The 24,219-nt window shown below is 59.4% G+C and overlaps 1 protein-coding gene across 1 annotated transcript in view; it reads right to left on the bottom strand.

Moving 5' to 3' along the window:
* bmp5 (bone morphogenetic protein 5) overlaps positions 1 to 24,219 on the bottom strand; it is a 502,527-nt gene that overhangs the window by 89,131 nt on the left and 389,177 nt on the right. Inside the window, exon 5 of the mRNA XM_067983961.1 lies at positions 14,737 to 14,813. Coding sequence (XP_067840062.1) covers positions 14,737 to 14,813 — 77 coding nt within the window. The remainder of the gene's footprint in view (positions 1 to 14,736; positions 14,814 to 24,219) is intronic.

The raw sequence follows: 24,219 nt of genomic DNA, 5'->3' as shown, positions 1-24,219 counted from the left end.
CTCTGTCCTGTCTCCACACACTCTCTGTCCCCACACACTCTCTGTCCTGTCCCCACACACTCTCTGTCCTGTCCCCACACACTCTCTGTCCTGTCCCCACACACTCTCTGTCCTGTCTCCACACACTCTCTGTCCCCACACACTCTCTGTCCTGTCCCCACACACTCTCTGTCCTGTCTCCACACACTCTCTGTCCCCACACACTCTCTGTCCTGTCCCCACACACTCTCTGTCCTGACTCCACACACTCTCTGTCCTGTCCCCACACACTCTCTGTCCCCACACACTCTCTGTCCTGTCCCCACACACTCTCTGTCCTGACTCCACACACTCTCTGTCTCCACACACTCTCTGTCCTGTCCCCACACACTCTCTGTCCTGACTCCACACACTCTCTGTCCCCACACACTCTCTGTCCCCACACACTCTCTGTCCTGTCCCCACACACTCTCTGTCCTGTCCCCACACACTCTCTGTCCTGTCTCCACACACTCTCTGTCCCCACACACTCTCTGTCCCCACACACTCTCTGTCCCCACACACTCTCTGTCCTGTCCCCACACACTCTCTGTCTCCACACACTCTCTGTCCTGTCCCCACACACTCTCTGTCCTGTCCCCACACACTCTCTGTCTCCACACACTCTCTGTCCTGTCCCCACACACTCTCTGTCTCCACACACTCTCTGTCCCCACACACTCTCTGTCCCCACACACTCTCTGTCCTGTCCCCACACACTCTCTGTCTCCACACACTCTCTGTCCTGTCCCCACACACTCTCTGTCCTGTCCCCACACACTCTCTGTCCTGTCCCCACACACTCTCTGTCCTGTCCCCACACACTCTCTGTCCTGTCCCCACACACTCTCTGTCTCCACACACTCTCTGTCCTGTCCCCACACACTCTCTGTCTCCACACACTCTCTGTCCCCACACACTCTCAGTCCTGTCCCCACACACTCTCTGTCCTGTCCCCACACACTCTCTGTCCTGACTCCACACACTCTCTGTCTCCACACACTCTCTGTCCTGTCCCCACACACTCTCTGTCCTGTCCCCACACACTCTCTGTCCTGTCCCCACACACTCTCTGTCCTGTCCCCACACACTCTCTGTCTCCACACACTCTCTGTCCTGTCCCCACACACTCTCTGTCTCCACACACTCTCTGTCCTGTCCCCACACACTCTCTGTCCTGTCCCCACACACTCTCTGTCCTGTCCCCACACACTCTCTGTCCTGTCCCCACACACTCTCTGTCTCCACACACTCTCTGTCCTGTCCCCACACACTCTCTGTCCTGACTCCACACACTCTCTGTCCCCACACACTCTCTGTCCCCACACACTCTCTGTCCTGTCCCCACACACTCTCTGTCCTGTCCCCACACACTCTCTGTCCTGTCTCCACACACTCTCTGTCCCCACACACTCTCTGTCCCCACACACTCTCTGTCCCCACACACTCTCTGTCCTGTCCCCACACACTCTCTGTCTCCACACACTCTCTGTCCTGTACCCACACACTCTCTGTCCTGTCCCCACACACTCTCTGTCTCCACACACTCTCTGTCCTGTCCCCACACACTCTCTGTCTCCACACACTCTCTGTCCTGTCCCCACACACTCTCTGTCCTGTCCCCACACACTCTCTGTCCTGTCCCCACACACTCTCTGTCCTGTCCCCACACACTCTCTGTCTCCACACACTCTCTGTCCTGTCCCCACACACTCTCTGTCCTGACTCCACACACTCTCTGTCTCCACACACTCTCTGTCCTGTCCCCACACACTCTCTGTCCTGTCTCCACACACTCTCTGTCCTGTCCCCACACACTCTCTGTCCTGTCCCCCACACACTCTCTGTCCCCACACACTCTCTGTCCTGACTCCACACACTCTCTGTCCCCACACACTCTCTGTCCTGTCTCCACACACTCTCTGTCTCCACACACTCTCTGTCCCCACACACTCTCTGTCCTGTCTCCACACACTCTCTGTCTCCACACACTCTCTGTCCCCACACACTCTCTGTCCCCACACACTCTCTGTCCTGTCCCCAAACACTCTCTGTCCTGTCCCCACACACTCTCTATCCTGTCCCCACACACTCTCTGTCCTGTCCCCACACACTCTCTGTCCTGTCCCCACACACTCTCTATCCTGTCCCCACACACTCTCTGTCCTGTCCCCACACACTCTCTGTCCTGTCCCCACACACTCTCTATCCTGTCCCCACACACTCTCTATCCTGTCCCCACACACTCTCTGTCCCCACACACTCTCTGTCCCCACACACTCTCTGTCCTGTCCCCAAACACTCTCTGTCCTGTCCCCACACACTCTCTATCCTGTCCCCACACACTCTCTGTCCTGTCCCCACACACTCTCTGTCCTGTCCCCACACACTCTCTATCCTGTCCCCACACACTCTCTATCCTGTCCCCACACACTCTCTGTCCCCACACACTCTCTGTCCCCACACACTCTCTGTCCTGTCCCCACACACTCTCTGTCTCCACACACTCTCTGTCCCCACACACTCTCTGTCCTGTCCCCACACACTCTCTGTCCTGTCCCCACACACTCTCTGTCCCCACACACTCTCTGTCCTGTCCCCACACACTCTCTGTCCCCACACACTCTCTGTCCTGTCCCCCACACACTCTCTGTCCCCACACACTCTCTGTCCTGTCCCCCACACTCTCTGTCCTGTCCCCACACACTCTCTGTCCCCACACACTCTCTGTCCCCACACACTCTCTGTCCTGTCCCCACACACTCTCTGTCCTGTCCCCACACACTCTCTGTCTCCACACACTCTCTGTCCCCACACACTCTCTGTCCTGTCCCCACACACTCTCTGTCCTGTCTCCACACACTCTCTGTCTCCACACACTCTCTGTCCTGTCCCCACACACTCTCTGTCCCCACACACTCTCTATCCTGTCCCCACACACTCTCTGTCCTGTCCCCACACACTCTCTGTCCTGTCCCCACGCACTCTCTGTCCTGTCCCCACACACTCTCTGTCCTGTCCCCACACACTCTCTGTCCTGTCTCCACACACTCTCTGTCCCCACACACTCTCTGTCTCCACACACTCTCTGTCCCCACACACTCTCTGTCCTGTCCCCACACACTCTCTGTCCTGTCCCCACACACTCTCTGTCCCCACACACTCTCTGTCCTGTCCCCACACACTCTCTGTCCCCACACACTCTCTGTCCTGTCCCCACACACTATCTGTCCTGTCCCCACACACTCTCTGTCCCCACACACTCTCTGTCCTGTCCCCCACACACTCTCTGTCCCCACACACTCTCTGTCCTGTCCCCACACACTCTCTGTCCCCACACACTCTCTGTCCTGTCCCCACACACTCTCTGTCCTGTCCCCACACACTCTCTGTCCCCACACACTCTCTGTCCTGTCCCCACACACTCTCTGTCCCCACACACTCTCTGTCCTGTCCCCACACACTCTCTGTCCTGTCCCCACACACTCACTGTCCTGTCCCCACACACTCTCTGTCCTGTCCCCACACACTCTCTGTCCCCACACACTCTCTGTCCTGTCCCCACACACTCTCTGTCCTGTCCCCACACACTCTCTGTCCCCACACACTCTCTGTCCTGTCCCCACACACTCTCTGTCCCCACACACTCTCTGTCCTGTCCCCACACACTCTCTGTCCTGTCCCCACACACTATCTGTCCTGTCCCCACACACTATCTGTCCTGTCCCCACACACTCTCTGTCCCCACACACTCTCTGTCCTGTCCCCACACTCTCTGTCCCCACACACTCTCTGTCCTGTCCCCACACTCTCTGTCCCCACACACTATCTGTCCTGTCCCCACACACTATCTGTCCTGTCCCCACACTCTCTGTCCCCACACACTATCTGTCCTGTCCACACACACTCTCTGTCCTGTCCCCCACACACTCTCTGTCCCCACACACTCTCTGTCCTGTCCCCCACACTCTCTGTCCTGTCCCCACACACTCTCTGTCCCCACACACTCTCTGTCCTGTCCCCACACACTCTCTGTCTCCACACACTCTCTGTCCTGTCCCCACACACTCTCTGTCCCCACACACTCTCTGTCCTGTCCCCACACACTCTCTGACTCCACACACTCTCTGTCCCCACACACTCTCTGTCCTGTCCCCACACACTCTCTGTCCTGTCCCCACACACTCTCTGTCCCCACACACTCTCTGTCCTGTCCCCACACACTCTCTGTCCTGTCCCCACACACTCTCTGTCCCCACACACTCTCTGTCCTGTCCCCCACACACTCTCTGTCCCCACACACTCTCTGTCCTGTCCCCACACACTCTCTGTCCCCACACACTCTCTGTCCCCACACACTCTCTGTCCTGTCCCCACACACTCTCTGTCCCCACACACTCTGTGTCCTGTCCCCACACACTCTCTGTCCCCACACACTATCTGTCCTGTCCCCACACACTCTCTGTCCCCACACACTCTCTGTCCCCACACACTATCTGTCCTGTCCCCACACACTTTCTGTCCTGTCCCCACACACTCTCTGTCCCCACACACTCTCTGTCCTGTCCCCACACACTCTCTGTCCTGTCCCCCACACACTCTCTGTCCCCACACACTCTCTGTCCTGTCCCCACACACTCTCTGTCCCCACACACTCTCTGTCCTGTCCCCCACACACTCTCTGTCCCCACACACTCTCTGTCCTGTCCCCCACACTCTCTGTCCTGTCCCCACACACTCTCTGTCCCCACACACTCTCTGTCCTGTCCCCCACACACTCTCTGTCCTGTCCCCACACACTCTCTGTCCTGTCCCCACACACTCTCTGTCCTGTCCCCACACACTCTCTGTCCTGTCCCCACACACTCTCTATCCTGTCCCCACACACTCTCTGTCCTGACTCCACACACTCTCTGTCCCCACACACTCTCTGTCCTGTCCCCCACACACTCTCTGTCCTGTCCCCACACACTCTCTGTCCTGTCCCCACACACTCTCTGTCCTGTCCCCACACACTCTCTGTCCTGTCCCCACACACTCTCTGTCCTGTCCCCCACACACTCTCTGTCCCCACACACTCTCTGTCCTGTCCCCCACACTCTCTGTCCTGTCCCCACACACTCTCTGTCCTGTCCCCACACACTCTCTGTCCTGTCCCCCACACAATCTCTGTCCCCACACACTCTCTGTCCTGTCCCCCACACTCTCTGTCCTATCCCCACACACTCTCTGTCCTGTCCCCACACACTCTCTATCCTGTCCCCACACACTCTCTGTCCTGTCCCCACACACTCTCTGTCCTGTCCCCACACACTCTCTGTCCTGTCCCCACACACTCTCTATCCTGTCCCCACACACTCTCTGTCCTGTCTCCACACACTCTCTGTCCTGTCCCCACACACTCTCTGTCCTGTCTCCACACACTCTCTGTCTCCACACACTCTCTGTCCCCACACACTCTCTGTCCTGTCCCCACTCACTCTCTGTCCTGACTCCACACACTCTCTGTCCTGTCCGCCAAACTCTCTGTCCTGTCCCCACACACTCTCTGTCCCCACACACTCTCTGCCCTGTCCCCACACACTCTCTGTCTCCACACACTCTCTGTCCTGTCCCCACACACTCTCTGTCCTGACTCCACACACTCTCTGTCTCCACACACTCTCTGTCCTGTCCCCACACACTCTCTGTCCTGTCCCCACACACTCTCTGTCCTGACTCCACACACTCTCTGTCTCCACACACTCTCTGTCCTGTCTCCACACTCTCTGTCCTGTCCCCACAAACTCTCTGTCGTGTCCCCACACACTCTCTGTCCTGTCCCCACACACTCTCTGTCCCCACACACTCTCTGTCCTGTCCCCACACACTCTCTGTCCTGTCCCCACACACTCTCTGTCCTGTCCCCACACACTCTCTGTCCTGACTCCACACACTCTCTGTCTCCACACACTCTCTGTCCTGTCCCCACACACTCTCTGTCCTGTCCCCACACACTCTCTGTCCTGTCCCCACACACTCTCTGTCCTGTCCCCACACACTCTCTGTCCCCACACACTCTCTGTCCTGTCCCCACACACTCTCTGTCCTGTCCCCACACACTCTCTATCTCCACACATTCTCTGTCCTGTCCCCACACACTCTCTGTCCTGACTCCACACACTCTCTGTCCCCACACACTCTCTGTCCTGTCCCCACACACTCTCTGTCCTGTCCCCACACACTCTCTGTCCTGTCTCCACACACTCTCTGTCCCCACACACTCTCTGTCCTGTCCCCACACACTCTCTGTCCTGTCCCCACACACTCTCTGTCCTGTCCCCACACACTCTCTGTCCTGTCTCCACACACTCTCTGTCCCCACACACTCTCTGTCCTGTCCCCACACACTCTCTGTCCTGACTCCACACACTCTCTGTCCTGTCCCCACACACTCTCTGTCCCCACACACTCTCTGTCCTGTCCCCACACACTCTCTGTCCTGACTCCACACACTCTCTGTCTCCACACACTCTCTGTCCTGTCCCCACACACTCTCTGTCCTGACTCCACACACTCTCTGTCCCCACACACTCTCTGTCCCCACACACTCTCTGTCCTGTCCCCACACACTCTCTGTCCTGTCCCCACACACTCTCTGTCCTGTCTCCACACACTCTCTGTCCCCACACACTCTCTGTCCCCACACACTCTCTGTCCCCACACACTCTCTGTCCTGTCTCCACACACTCTCTGTCCTGTCCCCACACACTCTCTGTCCTGTCCCCACACACTCTCTGTCTCCACACACTCTCTGTCCTGTCCCCACACACTCTCTGTCTCCACACACTCTCTGTCTCCACACACTCTCTGTCCTGTCCCCACACACTCTCTGTCTCCACACACTCTCTGTCCTGTCCCCACACACTCTCTGTCTCCACACACTCTCTGTCCCCACACACTCTCTGTCCCCACACACTCTCTGTCCTGTCCCCACACACTCTCTGTCTCCACACACTCTCTGTCCTGTCCCCACACACTCTCTGTCCTGTCCCCACACACTCTCTGTCCCCACACACTCTCTGTCCTGTCCCCACACACTCTCTGTCCTGTCCCCACACACTCTCTGTCCTGTCCCCACACACTCTCTGTCCTGTCCCCACACACTCTCTGTCCTGTCCCCACACACTCTCTGTCCTGTCCCCACACACTCTCTGTCTCCACACACTCTCTGTCCTGTCCCCACACACTCTCTGTCTCCACACACTCTCTGTCCCCACACACTCTCTGTCCTGTCCCCACACACTCTCTGTCCTGTCCCCACACACTCTCTGTCCTGACTCCACACACTCTCTGTCTCCACACACTCTCTGTCCTGTCCCCACACACTCTCTGTCCTGTCCCCACACACTCTCTGTCCTGTCCCCACACACTCTCTGTCCTGTCCCCACACACTCTCTGTCTCCACACACTCTCTGTCCTGTCCCCACACACTCTCTGTCTCCACACACTCTCTGTCCTGTCCCCACACACTCTCTGTCCCCACACACTCTCTGTCCTGTCCCCACACACACTCTGTCCTGACTCCACACACTCTCTGTCTCCACACACTCTCTGTCTCCACACACTCTCTGTCCCCACACACTCTCTGTCCTGTCCCCACACACTCTCTGTCTCCACACACTCTCTGTCCTGTCCCCACACACTCTCTGTCCCCACACACTCTCTGTCCTGTCCCCACACACACTCTGTCCTGACTCCACACACTCTCTGTCTCCACACACTCTCTGTCTCCACACACTCTCTGTCCCCACACACTCTCTGTCCTGTTCCCACACACTCTCTGTCCTGTCCCCACACACTCTCTGTCCTGACTCCACACACTCTCTGTCCCCACACACTCTCTGTCCTGTCCCCACACACTCTCTGTCCTGTCCCCACACACTCTCTGTCCCCACACACTCTCTGTCCTGACTCCACACACTCTCTGTCCCCACACACTCTCTGTCCTGTCTCCACACACTCTCTGTCTCCACGCACTCTCTGTCCCCACACACTCTCTGTCCTGTCTCCACACACTCTCTGTCTCCACACACTCTCTGTCCCCACACACTCTCTGTCCTGTCCCCAAACACTCTCTGTCCTGTCCCCACACACTCTCTATCCTGTCCCCACACACTCTCTGTCCTGTCCCCACACACTCTCTGTCCTGTCCCCACACACTCTCTATCCTGTCCCCACACACTCTCTGTCCTGTCCCCACACACTCTCTGTCCTGTCCCCACACACTCTCTGTCCTGTCCCCACACACTCTCTATCCTGTCCCCACACACTCTCTGTCCTGTCCCCACACACTCTCTGTCCCCACACACTCTCTGTCCCCACACACTCTCTGTCCTGTCCCCACACACTCTCTGTCTCCACACACTCTCTGTCCCCACACACTCTCTGTCCTGTCCCCACACACTCTCTGTCCTGTCCCCACACACTCTCTGTCCCCACACACTCTCTGTCCTGTCCCCACACACTCTCTGTCCCCACACACTCTCTGTCCTGTCCCCACACACTATCTGTCCTGTCCCCACACACTCTCTGTCCCCACACACTCTCTGTCCTGTCCCCCACACACTCTCTGTCCCCACACACTCTCTGTCCTGTCCCCACACACTCTCTGTCCTGTCCCCACACACTCTCTGTCCCCACACACTCTCTGTCCTGTCCCCCACACTCTCTGTCCTGTCCCCACACACTCTCTGTCCCCACACACTCTCTGTCCTGTCCCCCACACTCTCTGTCCTGTCCCCACACACTCTCTGTCTCCACACACTCTCTGTGCTGTCCCCACACACTCTCTGTCCTGTCCCCACACACTCTCTGTCTCCACACACTCTCTGTCCCCACACACTCTCTGTCCTGTCCCCACACACTCTCTGTCCCCACACACTCTCTGTCCTGTCCCCCACACACTCTCTGTCCTGTCCCCACACACTCTCTGTCCTGTCCCCACACACTCTCTGTCCTGTCCCCACACACTCTCTGTCCTGTCCCCACACACTCTCTGTCCTGTCCCCACACACTCTCTGTCCTGTCCCCACACACTCTCTGTCTCCACACACTCTCTGTCCTGACTCCACACACTCTCTGTCTCCACACACTCTCTGTCCTGTCTCCACGCACTCTCTGTCCTGTCCCCACACACTCTCTGTCCTGTCCCCACACACTCTCTGTCCCCACACACTCTCTGTCCTGTCCCCACACACTCTCTGTCCCCACACACTCTCTGTCCTGTCCCCACACACTCTCTGTCTCCACACACTCTCTGTCCCCACACACTCTCTGTCCTGACTCCACACACTCTCTGTCTCCACACACTCTCTGTCCCCACACACTCTCTGTCCTGTCCCCACACACTCTCTGTCCTGTCCCCACACACTCTCTGTCCTGTCCCCACACACTCTCTGTCCCCACACACTCTCTGTCCTGTCCCCACACACTCTCTGTCCTGTCCCCACACACTCTCTGTCTCCACACACTCTCTGTCCTGTCCCCACACACTCTCTGTCCCCACACACTCTCTGTCTCCACACACTCTCTGTCTCCACACACTCTCTGTCCCCACACACTCTCTGTCCTGTCCCCACACACTCTCTGTCCCCACACACTCTCTGTCCCCACACACTCTCTGTCTCCACACACTCTCTGTCTCCACACACTCTCTGTCCCCACACACTCTCTGTCCTGTCCCCACACACTCTCTGTCCTGTCCCCACACACTCTCTGTCCTGTCCCCACACACTCTCTGTCCTGTCCCCACACACTCTCTGTCCTGTCCCCACACACTCTCTGTCTCCACACACTCTCTGTCCTGTCCCCACACACTCTCTGTCCTGTCCCCACACACTCTCTGTCCTGTCCCCACACACTCTCTGTCTCCACACACTCTCTGTCCTGTCCCCACACACTCTCTGTCCTGTCCCCACACACTCTCTGTCCTGTCCCCACACCCTCTCTGTCCTGTCCCCACACACTCTCTGTCCCCACACACTCTCTGTCCTGTCCCCACACACTCTCTGTCATAGAATCATAGAATCATAGAAGTTACAACATGGAAACAGGCCCTTCGGCCCAACATGTCCATGTCGCCCAGTTTATACCACTAAGCTAGTCCCAATTGCCTGCACTTGGCCCATATCCCTCGATACCCATCTTCCCCATGTAACTGTCCAAATGCTTTTTAAAAGACAAAATTGTACCCGCCTCTACTACTGCCTCTGGCAGCTCGTTCCAGACACTCACCACCCTTTGAGTGAAAAAATTGCCCCTCTGGATCCTTTTGTATCTCTCCCCTCTCACCTTAAATCTGTGCCCCCTCGTTATAGACTCCCCTACCTTTGGGAAAAGATTTTGACTATCGACCTTATCTATGCCCCTCATTATTTTATAGACTTCTATAAGATCACCCCTTAACCTCCTACTCTCCAGGGAATAAAGTCCCAGTCTGTCTAACCTCTCCCTGTAAGTCAAACCATCAAGTCCCGGTAGCATCCTAGTAAATCTTTTCTGCACTCTTTCTAGTTTAATAATATCCTTTCTATAATAGGGTGACCAGAACTGTACACAGTACTCCAAGTGTGGCCTCACCAATGCCCTGTACAACTTCAACAAGACATCCCAACTCCTGCATTCAATGTTCTGACCAATGAAACCAAGCATGCTGAATGCCTTCTTCACCACCCTATCCACCTGTGACTCCACTTTCAAGGAGCTATGAATCTGTACTCCTAGATCTCTTTGTTCTATAACTCTCCCCAACGCCCTACCATTAACGGAGTAGGTCCTGGCCCGATTCGATCTACCAAAATGCATTACCTCACATTTATCTAAATTAAACTCCATCTGCCATTCATCGGCCCACTGGCCCAATTTATCAAGATCCCGTTGCAATCCTAGATAACCTTCTTCACTGTCCACAATGCCACCAATCTTGGTGTCATCTGCAAACTTACTAACCATGCCTCCTAAATTCTCATCCAAATCATTAATATAAATAACAAATAACAGCGGACCCAGCACCGATCCCTGAGGCACACCGCTGGACACAGGCATCCAGTTTGAAAAACAACCCTCTCTGTCCTGTCCCCACACACTCTCTGTCTCCACACACTCTCTGTCCTGTCCCCACACACTCTCTGTCCTGTCTCCACACACTCTCTGTCCTGTCCCCACACACTCTCTATCCTGTCCCCACACACTCTCTGTCCTGTCCCCACACACTCTCTGTCCTGTCCCCACACACTCTCTATCCTGTCCCCACACACTCTCTATCCTGTCCCCACACACTCTCTGTCTCCACACACTCTCTGTCCTGTCCCCACACACTCTCTGTCCTGTCCCCACACACTCTCTGTCTCCACACACTCTCTATCCTGTCCCCACACACTCTCTGTCCTGTCCCCACACACTCTCTGTCCTGTCCCCACACACTCTCTGTCCTGTCCCCACACACTCTCTGTCCTGTCCCCACACACTCTCTGTCTCCCCACACTCTCTGTCCTGTCTCCACACACTCTCTGTCCTGTCCCCACACACTCTCTGTCCTGTCCCCACACACTCTCTGTCCCCACACACTCTCTGTCCTGTCCCCACACACTCTCTGTCTCCCCACACTCTCTGTCCTGTCCCCACACACTCTCTGTCTCCCCACACTCTCTGTCCTGTCCCCACACACTCTCTGTCCTGTCCCCACACACTCTCTGTCCTGTCCCCACACACTCTCTGTCTCCACACACTCTCTGTCCTGTCCCCACACACTCTCTGTCTCCCCACATTCTCTGTCCTGTCCCCACACACTCTCTGTCCTGTCCCCACACACTCTCTGTCCTGTCCCCACACACTCTCTGTCCTGTCCCCACACACTCTCTGTCCTGTCCCCACACACTCTCTGTCCTATCCCCACACACTCTCTGTCCCCACACACTCTCTGTCCTGTCCCCACACACTCTCTGTCTCCACACACTCTCTGTCCTGTCCCCACACACTCTCTGTCCTGTCCCCACACACTCTCTGTCCTGTCCCCACACACTCTCTGTCTCCACACACTCTCTGTCCTGTCCCCCACACACTCTCTGTCCTGTCCCCACACACTCTCTGTCCTGTCCCCACACACTCTCTGTCCTATCCCCACACACTCTCTGTCCTGTCTCCACACACTCTCTGTCCTGTCTCCACACTCTCTGTCCTGTCCCCACACACTCTCTGTCCTGTCCCCACACACTCTCTGTCTCCACACACTCTCTGTCCTGTCCCCCACACACTCTCTGTCCTGTCCCCACACACTCTCTGTCTCCCCACACTCTCTGTCCTGTCCCCACACACTCTCTGTCCCCACACACTCTCTGTCCTGTCCCCACACACTCTCTGTCCCCACACACTCTCTGTCCTGTCCCCACACACTCTCTGTCCTGTCCCCACACACTCTCTGTCCCCATACACTCTCTGTCCTGTCCCCACACACGCTCTGTCCTGTCCCCACACACTCTCTGTCCCCACACACTCTCTGTCCTGTCCCCACACACTCTCTGTCTCCACACACTCTCTGTCCTGTCCCCACACACTCTCTGTCCTGTCCCCACACACTCTCTGTCCCCACACACTCTCTGTCCTGTCCCCACACACTCTCTGTCCTGTCCCCACACACTCTCTGTCCCCACACACTCTCTGTCCTGTCCCCACACACTCTCTGTCCCCACACACTCTCTGTCCTGTCCCCACACACTCTCTGTCCCCACACACTCTCTGTCCTGTCCCCACACACTCTCTGTCCCCACACACTCTCTGTCCCCACACACTCTCTGTCCTGTCCCCACACACTCTCTGTCCTGTCCCCACACACTCTCTGTCCCCACACACTCTCTGTCCTGTCCCCACACACTCTCTGTCCCCACACACTCTCTGTCCTGTCCCCACACACTCTCTGTCCTGTCCCCACACACTCTCTGTCCTGTCCCCACACACTCTCTGTCCCCACACACTCTCTGTCCTGTCCCCACACACTCTCTGTCCTGTCCCCACACACTCTCTGTCCCCACACACTCTCTGTCCTGTCCCCACACACTCTCTGTCTCCACACACTCTCTGTCCTGTCCCCACAAACTATCTGTCCTGTCCCCACACACTCTCTGTCCTGTCCCCACACACTCTCTGTCCTGTCCCCACACACTCTCTGTCCTGTCCCCACACACTCTCTGTCCTGTCCCCACACACTCTCTGTCCTGTCCCCATACACTCTCTGTCCTGTCCCCACACACTCTCTGTCCTGTCCCCACACACTCTCTGTCCTGTCCCCACACACTCTCTGTCCTGTCCCCACACACTCTCTGTCCTGTCTCCACACACTCTCTGTCCCCACACACTCTCTGTCCTGTCCCCACACACTCTCTGTCCTGTCCCCATACACTCTCTGTCCTGTCCCCACACACTCTCTGTCCTGTCCCCACACACTCTCTGTCCTGTCCCCACACACTCTCTGTCCTGTCCCCATACACTCTCTGTCCTGTCCCCACACACTCTCTGTCCTGTCCCCACACACTCTCTGTCCTGTCCCCACACACTCTCTGTCCCCACACACTCTCTGTCCTGTCCCCACACACTCTCTGTCCTGTCCCCACACACTCTCTGTCCCCACACACTCTCTGTCCTGTCCCCACACACTCTCTGTCTCCACACACTCTCTGTCCCCACACACTCTCTGTCCTGTCCCCACACACTCTCTGTCCTGTCCCCACACACTCTCTGTCCTGTCCCCACACACTCTCTGTCCTGTCCCCACACACTCTCTGTCCCCACACACTCTCTGTCCCCACACACTCTCTGTCCTGTCCCCACACACTCTCTGTCCTGTCCCCACACACTCTCTGTCCTGTCCCCACACACTCTCTGTCCTGTCTCCACACACTCTCTGTCCCCACACAATCTCTGTCCTGTCCCCACACAATCTCTGTCCTGACTCCACACACTCTCTGTCCTGTCCCCACACACTCTCTGTCCTGTCCCCACACACTCTCTGTCCCCACACACTCTCTGTCCTGTCCCCACACACTCTCTGTCCTGTCCCCACACACTCTCTGTCCTGTCCCCACACACACTCTGTCCTGTCCCCACACACTCTCTGTCCTGTCCCCACACACTCTCTGTCCTGTCCCCACACACTCTGTCCTGTCCCCACACACACTCTGTCCTGTCCCCACACACTCTCTGTCCTGTCCCCACACACTCTCTGTCCTGTCTCCACACACTCTCTGTCCTGTCCCCACACACACTCTGTCCTGTCCCCACACACTCTCTGTCCTGTCCCCACACACTCTCTGTCCTGTCTCCACATATAGTTTGTCTGCCACTGGTTTTTGGTTTTTGCAGAAGCCTTTTTGAGGGACTTTTATCAAATGATCTTTGTCAGTGCAGCCTTTCCGAAGGTCGTAGAATTGACCTCTCCACGTGTGCCCTCTCAGGCCTGCTGACGACCAATTCCCTTCCCTTTCCCTGTCTGGTAAGATCCCCGTATCAAGCCCAATATCAGTTGCTCACAGGTAAATCCTGTGTCGTCAGCACTGGGTCTCAGTTCTGGGTGTGATGCCTGTCACACTCGGTCCTGTCACCTGAGCAAGGGACCAGAACATTTACCCTGGAAAATCTCTGCCGCGTTTACAAAAAACAGATGACAAAAAAAATACTCTGAATTACCTGCCACCCCAAGTCCCGAAAACTCACGTACAGTTCATGCTTCTTGCAGGCTTGTTTCTGCTCACTGGTGTTGTAATCTGTTGAGTGAAAGACGGATGTTACTGGGCAGTCGAAACAAACACGTGCAGTGTTGGCAGAATTCACACTTCACTTGTGTGTCCTCTGGTTTGCACATTTTTAATGCTCACAACTTCTTGCGGGGTTGGGGGGGTGAATTTAAACACATGGGCTCTGAAATTGCACGGGGTTCTCTCGGTCTCCCACCATATCTCCAGCAGGAAGCTGGCCGAGCCCCAGAGAAACGGCCGTTTGCACCGTTTCCCTCAGTCTCCCGCTGGAGTTGTGGCAGAAAAACTGTTCGGGGCCTCCAGAGAACTTCAGGGTCAGACAAAGCAGCTTTGAAATTTCCATGTGGATCACAAGTGTTAAAAAACAAGCCCAACCCGTGGCAGTCCCTGCGAGTCCATCCCTTGCACTGGCACTGTTGGTGAATGTGCTGCTGAGTGTGGAACTGAACCGTGCAGACCAGGAGGGTCCTGGGTTAAAGTCCCCTTTCTGCTCATTAAACTAATCTGAGCTGAGGGGGGAGTCGGGGGGTTCGCCGATTAACCTCAGCACCTCTCACCTGCCCAGAGTGAGGGTGGGAAATCACCCAGGGCTCCCGTTCATCATTCCTGTGATAATTGGTGGCTTCTCCGGGTCAAGTGTGTGTCCATGTTGGGTGAGGGGAGGATTCGGCTCAAGTGTGATTCGCCGATTCCACCTCTCTCCAAATATGGTCAGTGAGCTCGCCTGGGCCTGGGCCTGGGGGCCTGTTACTGAGCCTGGGCCTGGGGGTCTGTTACTGAGCCTGGGCCTGGGGGTGTGTTACTGAGCCTGGGCCTGGGGGCCTGTTACTGAGCCTGGGCCTGGGGGTTTGTTACTGAGCCTGGGCCTGGGGGTTTGTTACTGAGCCTGGGCCTGGGGGTTTGTTACTGAGCCTGGGCCTGGGGGTCTGTTACTGAGCCTGGGCCTGGGGGCCTGTTACTGAGCCTGGGCCTGGGGGTCTGTTACTGAGCCTGGGCCTGGGGGTGTGTTACTGAGCCTGGGCCTGGGGGTCTGTTACTGAGCCTGGGCCTGGGCCTGGGGGCCTGTTACTGAGCCTGGGCCTGGGCCTGGGGATTTGTTACTGAGCCTGGGGGTTTGGGGGCCTGTTACTGAGCCTGGGCCTGGGGGTGTGTTACTGAGTCTGAGCCTGGGGGTGTGTTACTGAGCCTGGGCCTGGGGGTCTGTTACTGAGCCTGGGCCTGGGGGTTTGTTACTGAGCCTGGGCCTGGGGGTGTGTTACTGAGCCTGGGCCTGGGGGTCTGTTACTGAGCCTGGGTCTGGGGGTCTGTTACTGAGCCTGGGCCTGGGGGCCTGTTACTGAGCCTGGGTCTGGGGGTCTGTTACTGAGCCTGGGCCTGGGGGTGTGTTACTGAGCCTGGGCCTGGGGGTGTGTTACTGAGCCTGGGCCTGGGGGTCTGTTACCGAGCCTGGGCCTGGGGGTCTGTTACTGAGCCTGGGTCTGGGGGTGTGTTATTGAGCCTGGGCCTGGGGGCCTGTTACTGAGCCTGGGTCTGGGGGTTTGTTACTGAGCCTGGGCCTGGGGGCCTGTTACTGAGCCTGGGCCTGGGGGTTTGTTACTGAGCCTGGGCCTGGGGGCCTGTTACTGAGCCTGGGTCTGGGGGTTTGTTACTGAGCCTGGGTCTGGGGGTTTGTTACTGAGCCTGGGCCTGAGGGCCTGTTACTGAGCCTGGGTCTGGGGGTTTGTTACTGAGCCTGGGTCTGGGGGTTTGTTACTGAGCCTGGGCCTGGGGGCCTGTTACTGAGCCTGGGTCTGGGGGTTTGTTACTGAGCCTGGGTCTGGGGGTCTGTTACTGAGCCTGGGCCTGGGGGTCTGTTACTGAGCCTGGGTCTGGGGGTGTGTTACTGAGCCTGGGCCTGGGGGTCTGTTACTGAGCCTGGGTCTGGGGGTTTGTTACTGAGCCTGGGTCTGGGGGTCTGTTACTGAGACTGGGCCTGGGGGCCTGTTACTGAGCCTGGGCCTGGGCCTGGGGGCCTGTTACTGAGCCTGGGCCTGGGGGTCTGTTACTGAGCCTGGGCCTGGGTCTGGGGGTCTGTTACTGAGCCTGGGCCTGGGGGCCTGTTACTGAGCCTGGGCCTGGGGGACTGTTACTGAGCCTGGGCCTGGGGGTTTGTTACTGAGCCTGGGCCTGGGGGTCTGTTACTGAGCCTGGGCCTGGGTCTGGGGGCCTGTTACTGAGCCTGGGCCTGGGGTTCTGTTACTGAGCCTGGGCCTGGGGGTCTGTTACTGAGCCTGGGCCTGGGGGTCTGTTACTGAGCCTGGGCCTGGGGGTCTGTTACTGAGCCTGGGCCTGGGGGTCTGTTACTGAGCCTGGGCCTGGGGGCCTGTTACTGAGCCTGGGCCTGGGGGTGTGTTACTGAGCCTGGGCCTGGGGGTCTGTTACTGAGCCTGGGCCTGGGGGTGTGTTACTGAGCCTGGGCCTGGGGGTTTGTTACTGAGCCTGGGCCTGGGGGTCTGTTACTGAGCCTGGGCCTGGGGGTGTGTTACCGAGCCTGGGCCTGGGGGTCTGTTACTGAGCCTGGGCCTGGGGGTTTGTTACTGAGCCTGGGCCTGGGGGTTTGTTACTGAGCCTGGGCCTGGGGGTCTGTTACTGAGCCTGGGCCTGGGGGTGTGTTACCGAGCCTGGGCCTGGGGGTCTGTTACTGAGCCTGGGCCTGGGGGTTTGTTACTGAGCCTGGGCCTGGGGATGTGTTACTGAGCCTGGGCCTGGGGGTGTGTTACTGAGCCTGGGCCTGGGGGTGTGTTACTGAGTCTGGGCCTGGGGGTCTGTTACTGAGCCTGGGCCTGGGGGTGTGTTACTGAGCCTGGGTCTGGGGGTCTGTTACTGAGCCTGGGCCTGGGGGCCTGTTACTGAGCCTGGGCCTGGGGGTCTGTTACTGAGCCTGGGCCTGGGGGTCTGTTACTGAGCCTGGGCCTGGGGGTCTGTTACTGAGCCTGGGCCTGGGGGTCTGTTACTGAGCCTGGGCCTGGGGGTTTGTTACTGAGCCTGGGCCTGGGGGTTTGTTACTGAGCCTGGGCCTGGGGGTGTGTTACTGAGCCTGGGCCTGGGGGTCTGTTACTGAGCCTGGGCCTGGGGGTCTGTTACTGAGCCTGGGCCTGGGGGTCTGTTACTGAGCCTGGGCCTGGGGGTGTGTTACTGAGCCTGGGGGTTTGGGGGCCTGTTACTGAGCCTGGGCCTGGGGGCCTGTTACTGAGCCTGGGCCTGGGGGTCTGTTACTGAGCCTGGGCCTGGGGGTTTGTTACTGAGCCTGGGCCTGGGGGCCTGTTACTGAGCCTGGGCCTGGGGGTCTGTTACTGAGCCTGGGCCTGGGGGTCTGTTACTGAGCCTGGGCCTGGGGGTTTGTTACTGAGCCTGGGCCTGGGGGTCTGTTACTGAGCCTGGGCCTGGGGGTCTGTTACTGAGCCTGGGCCTGGGGGTCTGTTACTGAGCCTGGGCCTGGGGGTCTGTTACTGAGCCTGGGCCTGGGGGTTTGTTACTGAGCCTGGGCCTGGGGGTCTGTTACTGAGCCTGGGCCTGGGGGTCTGTTACTGAGCCTGGGCCTGGGGGTCTGTTACTGAGCCTGGGCCTGGGGGTTTGTTACTGAGCCTGGGCCTGGGGGTCTGTTACTGAGCCTGGGCCTGGGGGTGTGTTACTGAGCCTGGGCCTGGGGGTCTGTTACTGAGCCTGGGCCTGGGGGTTTGTTACTGAGCCTGGGCCTGGGGGTCTGTTACTGAGCCTGGGCCTGGGGGTGTGTTACTGAGCCTGGGCCTGGGGGTCTGTTACTGAGCCTGGGCCTGGGGGTCTGTTACTGAGCCTGGGCCTGGGGGTTTGTTACTGAGCCTGGGCCTGGGGGTCTGTTACTGAGCCTGGGCCTGGGGGTCTGTTACTGAGCCTGGGCCTGGGGGTCTGTTACTGAGCCTGGGCCTGGGGGTTTGTTACTGAGCCTGGGCCTGGGGGTCTGTTACTGAGCCTGGGCCAGGGGTCTGTTACTGAGCCTGGGCCTGGAGGTCTGTTACTGAGCCTGGGCCTGGGGGTCTGTTACTGAGCCTGGGCCTGGGCGTCTGTTACCGAGCCTGGGCCTGGGGGTGTGTTACTGAGCCTGGGCCTGGGGGTGTGTTATTGAGCCTGGGCCTGGGGGTCTGTTACCGAGCCTGGGCCTGAGGGTGTGTTACCGAGCCTGGGCCTGGGGGTCTGTTACTGAGCCTGGGCCTGGGGGTGTGTTACTGAGCCTGGGCCTGGGGGTGTGTTACTGAGCCTGGGCCTGGGGGTTTGTTACTGAGCCTGGGCCTGGGGGTCTGTTACTGAGCCTGGGTCTGGGGGTCTGTTACTGAGCCTGGGCCTGGGGGTGTGTTACTGAGCCTGGGCCTGGGGGTCTGTTACTGAGCCTGGGTCTGGGGGTCTGTTACTGAGCCTGGGCCTGGGGGTCTGTTACTGAGCCTGGGCCTGGGGGTCTGTTACTGAGCCTGGGCCTGGGGGTCTGTTACTGAGCCTGGGCCTGGGGGTGTGTTACCGAGCATGGGCCTGGGGGTCTGTTACTGAGCCTGGGCCTGGGGGTTTGTTACTGAGCCTGGGCCTGGGGGTTTGTTACTGAGCCTGGGCCTGGGGGTCTGTTACTGAGCCTGGGCCTGGGGGTCTGTTACTGAGCCTGGGCCTGGGGGTTTGTTACTGAGCCTGGGCCTGGGGGTCTGTTACTGAGCCTGGGCCTGGGGGTGTGTTACTGAGCCTGGGCCTGGGGGTCTGTTACTGAGCCTGGGCCTGGGGGTCTGTTACCGAGCCTGGGCCTGGGGGTCTGTTACTGAGCCTGGGCCTGGGGGTCTGTTACCGAGCCTGGGCCTGGGGGTCTGTTACTGAGCCTGGGCCTGGGGGTCTGTTACTGAGCCTGGGCCTGGGGGTCTGTTACTGAGCCTGGGCCTGGGTCTGGGCCTGGGGGTCTGTTACTGAGCCTGGGCCTGGGGGTCTGTTACTGAGCCTGGGCCTGGGGGCCTGTTACTGAGCCTGGGCCTGGGGGTGTGTTACTGAGCCTGGGCCTGGGGGTCTGTTACCGAGCCTGGGCCTGGGGGTGTGTTACTGAGCCTGGGCCTGGGGGTCTGTTACTGAGCCTGGGCCTGGGGGTCTGTTACTGAGCCTGGGCCTGGGGGCCTGTTACTGAGCCTGGGCCTGGGGGCCTGTTACTGAGCCTGGGTCTGGGGGTGTGTTACTGAGCCTGGGTCTGGGGGTGTGTTACTGAGCCTGGGCCTGGGGGTGTGTTATTGAGCCTGGGCCTGGGGGTCTGTTACTGAGCCTGGGCCTGGGGGTGTGTTACTGAGCCTGGGCCTGGGGGTTTGTTACTGAGCCTGGGCCTGGGGGTGTGTTACTGAGCCTGGGCCTGGGGGTGTGTTACTGAGCCTGGGCCTGGGGGCCTGTTACTGAGCCTGGGCCTGGGGGTGTGTTACTGAGCCTGGGCCTGGGGGTCTGTTACTGAGCCTGGGCCTGGGGGCCTGTTACTGAGCCTGGGTCTGGGGGTGTGTTACTGAGCCTGGGCCTGGGGGTGTGTTACTGAGCCTGGGCCTGGGGGTTTGTTACTGAGCCTGGGTCTGGGGGTGTGTTACTGAGCCTGGGCCTGGGGGCCTGTTACTGAGCCTGGGCCTGGGGGTCTGTTACTGAGCCTGGGCCTGGGGGTTTGTTACTGAGCCTGGGTCTGGGGGTGTGTTACTGAGCCTGGGCCTGGGGGCCTGTTACTGAGCCTGGGCCTGGGGGTGTGTTACTGAGCCTGGGCCTGGGGGTCTGTTACTGAGCCTGGGCCTGGGGGCCTGTTACTGAGCCTGGGCCTGGGGGTCTGTTACTGAGCCTGGGCCTGGGGGTGTGTTACTGAGCCTGGGCCTGGGGGTCTGTTACTGAGCCTGGGCCTGGGGGTCTGTTACTGAGCCTGGGCCTGGGGGTGTGTTACTGAGCCTGGGCCTGGGGGTGTGTTACTGAGCCTGGGCCTGGGGGTCTGTTACTGAGCCTGGGCCTGGGGGTGTGTTACTGAGCCTGGGCCTGGGGGTCTGTTACTGAGCCTGGGCCTGGGGGTCTGTTACTGAGCCTGGGCCTGGGGGTCTGTTACTGAGCCTGGGCCTGGGGGTCTGTTACTGAGCCTGGGCCTGGGGGTCTGTTACTGAGCCTGGGCCTGAGGGTCTGTTACTGAGCCTGGGCCTGGGGGTTTGTTACTGAGCCTGGGCCTGGGGGTTTGTTACTGAGCCTGGGCCTGGGGGTTTGTTACTGAGCCTGGGCCTGGGGGTTTGTTACTGAGCCTGGGCCTGGGGGTGTGTTACTGAGCCTGGGCCTGGGGGTTTGTTACTGAGCCTGGGCCTGGGGGTTTGTTACTGAGCCTGGGCCTGGGGGTGTGTTACTGAGCCTGGGCCTGGGGGTCTGTTACTGAGCCTGGGCCTGGGGGTTTGTTACTGAGCCTGGGCCTGGGGGTTTGTTACTGAGCCTGGGCCTGGGGGTCTGTTACTGAGCCTGGGCCTGGGGGTTTGTTACTGAGCCTGGGCCTGGGGGTCTGTTACTGAGCCTGGGCCTGGGTCTGTTACTGAGCCTGGGCCTGGGGGTCTGTTACTGAGCCTGGGCCTGGGGGTTTGTTACTGAGCCTGGGCCTGGGGGTTTGTTACTGAGCCTGGGCCTGGGGGTCTGTTACTGAGCCTGGGCCTGGGGGTTTGTTACTGAGCCTGGGCCTGGGGGTCTGTTACTGAGCCTGGGCCTGGGGGTCTGTTACTGAGCCTGGGCCTGGGGGTCTGTTACTGAGCCTGGGTCTGGGGGTCTGTTACTGAGCCTGGGTCTGGGGGTTTGTTACTGAGCCTGGGCCTGGGGGTCTGTTACTGAGCCTGGGCCTGGGGGTGTGTTACTGAGCCTGGGCCTGGGGGTTTGTTACTGAGCCTGGGCCTGGGGGTCTGTTACTGAGCCTGGGCCTGGGGGTCTGTTACTGAGCCTGGGTCTGGGGGTTTGTTACTGAGCCTGGGCCTGGGGGTCTGTTACTGAGCCTGGGCCTGGGGGTCTGTTACTGAGCCTGGGCCTGGGGGTCTGTTACTGAGCCTGGGCCTGGGGGTCTGTTACTGAGCCTGGGCCTGGGGGTCTGTTACTGAGCCTGGGCCTGGGGGTCTGTTACTGAGCCTGGGCCTGGGGGTCTGTTACTGAGCCTGGGCCTGGGGGTCTGTTACTGAGCCTGGGCCTGGGGGTCTGTTACTGAGCCTGGGCCTGGGGGTCTGTTACTGAGCCTGGGTCTGGGGGTCTGTTACTGAGCCTGGGTCTGGGGGTTTGTAACTGAGCCTGGGCCTGGGGGTCTGTTACTGAGCCTGGGCCTGGGGGTGTGTTACTGAGCCTGGGCCTGGGGGTTTGTTACTGAGCCTGGGCCTGGGGGTCTGTTACTGAGCCTGGGCCTGGGGGTCTGTTACTGAGCCTGGGTCTGGGGGTTTGTTACTGAGCCTGGGCCTGGGGGTGTGTTACTGAGCCTGGGCCTGGGGGTCTGTTACTGAGCCTGGGCCTGGGGGTCTGTTACTGAGCCTGGGCCTGGGGGTCTGTTACTGAGCCTGGGCCTGGGGGTCTGTTACTGAGCCTGGGCCTGGGGGTTTGTTACTGAGCCTGGGTCTGGGGGTCTGTTACTGAGCCTGGGCCTGGGGGTGTGTTACTGAGCCTGGGCCTGGGGGTTTGTTACTGAGCCTGGGCCTGGGGGTCTGTTACTGAGCCTGGGCCTGGGGGTTTGTTACTGAGCCTGGGCCTGGGGGTCTGTTACTGAGCCTGGGCCTGGGGGTGTGTTACTGAGCCTGGGCCTGGGGGTCTGTTACTGAGCCTGGGCCTGGGGGTTTGTTACTGAGCCTGGGCCTGGGGGTGTGTTACCGAGCCTGGGCCTGGGGGTCTGTTACTGAGCCTGGGCCTGGGGGTCTGTTACTGAGCCTGGGCCTGGGGGTCTGTTACTGAGCCTGGGCCTGGGGGTCTGTTACTGAGCCTGGGCCTGGGGGTCTGTTACTGAGCCTGGGCCTGGGGCTTTGTTACTGAGCCTGGGCCTGGGGGTTTGTTACTGAGCCTGGGCCTGGGGGTTTGTTACTGAGCCTGGGTCTGGGGGTGTGTTACTCAACCTGGGCCTGGGGGCCTGTTACTGAGCCTGGGCCTGGGGGTCTGTTACTGAGCCTGGGCCTGGGGGTCTGTTACCGAGCCTGGGCCTGGGGGTCTGTTACTGAGCCTGGGCCTGGGGGTGTGTTATTGAGCCTGGGCCTGGGGGTGTGTTATTGAGCCTGGGCCTGGGGGTCTGTTACTGAGCCTGGGCCTGGGGGTTTGTTACTGAGCCTGGGCCTGGGGGTGTGTTACTGAGCCTGGGCCTGGGGGTCTGTTACTGAGCCTGGGCCTGGGGGTTTGTTACTGAGCCTGGGCCTGGGGGTGTGTTACTGAGCCTGGGCCTGGGGGTCTGTTACTGAGCCTGGGCCTGGGGGCCTGTTACTGAGCCTGGGCCTGGGGGTCTGTTACTGAGCCTGGGCCTGGGGGTGTGTTACTGAGCCTGGGCCTGGGGGTCTGTTACTGAGCCTGGGCCTGGGGGTCTGTTACTGAGCCTGGGCCTGGGGGTGTGTTACTGAGCCTGGGCCTGGGGGTGTGTTACTGAGCCTGGGCCTGGGTCTGTTACTGAGCCTGGGCCTGGGGGTGTGTTACTGAGCCTGGGCCTGGGGGTTTGTTACTGAGCCTGGGCCTGGGGGTCTGTTACTGAGCCTGGGCCTGGGGGTCTGTTACTGAGCCTGGGCCTGGGGGTCTGTTACTGAGCCTGGGCCTGGGGGTCTGTTACTGAGCCTGGGCCTGGGGGTGTGTTACTGAGCCTGGGCCTGGGGGTTTGTTACTGAGCCTGGGCCTGGGGGTCTGTTACTGAGCCTGGGCCTGGGGGTCTGTTACTGAGCCTGGGCCTGGGGGTCTGTTACTGAGCCTGGGCCTGGGGGTCTGTTACTGAGCCTGGGCCTGGGGGTCTGTTACTGAGCCTGGGCCTGGGGGTCTGTTACTGAGCCTGGGCCTGGGGGTCTGTTACTGAGCCTGGGCCTGTGGGTCTGTTACTGAGCCTGGGCCTGGCGGTCTGTTACTGAGCCTGGGCCTGGGGGTCTGTTACTGAGCCTGGGCCTGGGGGTTTGTTACTGAGCCTGGGCCTGGGGGTTTGTTACTGAGCCTGGGCCTGGGGGTGTGTTATTGAGCCTGGGCCTGGGGGTCTGTTACTGAGCCTGGGCCTGGGGGTGTGTTACTGAGCCTGGGCCTGGGGGTGTGTTACTGAGCCTGGGCCTGGGGGTCTGTTACTGAGCCTGGGCCTGGGGGCCTGTTACTGAGCCTGGGCCTGGGGGTCTGTTACTGAGCCTGGGCCTGGGGGTCTGTTACTGAGCCTGGGCCTGGGGGTGTGTTACTGAGCCTGGGCCTGGGG

Source organism: Heptranchias perlo, chromosome 5 (genome assembly GCF_035084215.1).
Source record: "Heptranchias perlo isolate sHepPer1 chromosome 5, sHepPer1.hap1, whole genome shotgun sequence".
In the NCBI taxonomy this organism is placed as follows: Eukaryota; Metazoa; Chordata; class Chondrichthyes; order Hexanchiformes; family Hexanchidae; genus Heptranchias; species Heptranchias perlo.
This window is presented reverse-complemented; position numbering and strand designations above follow the sequence as displayed.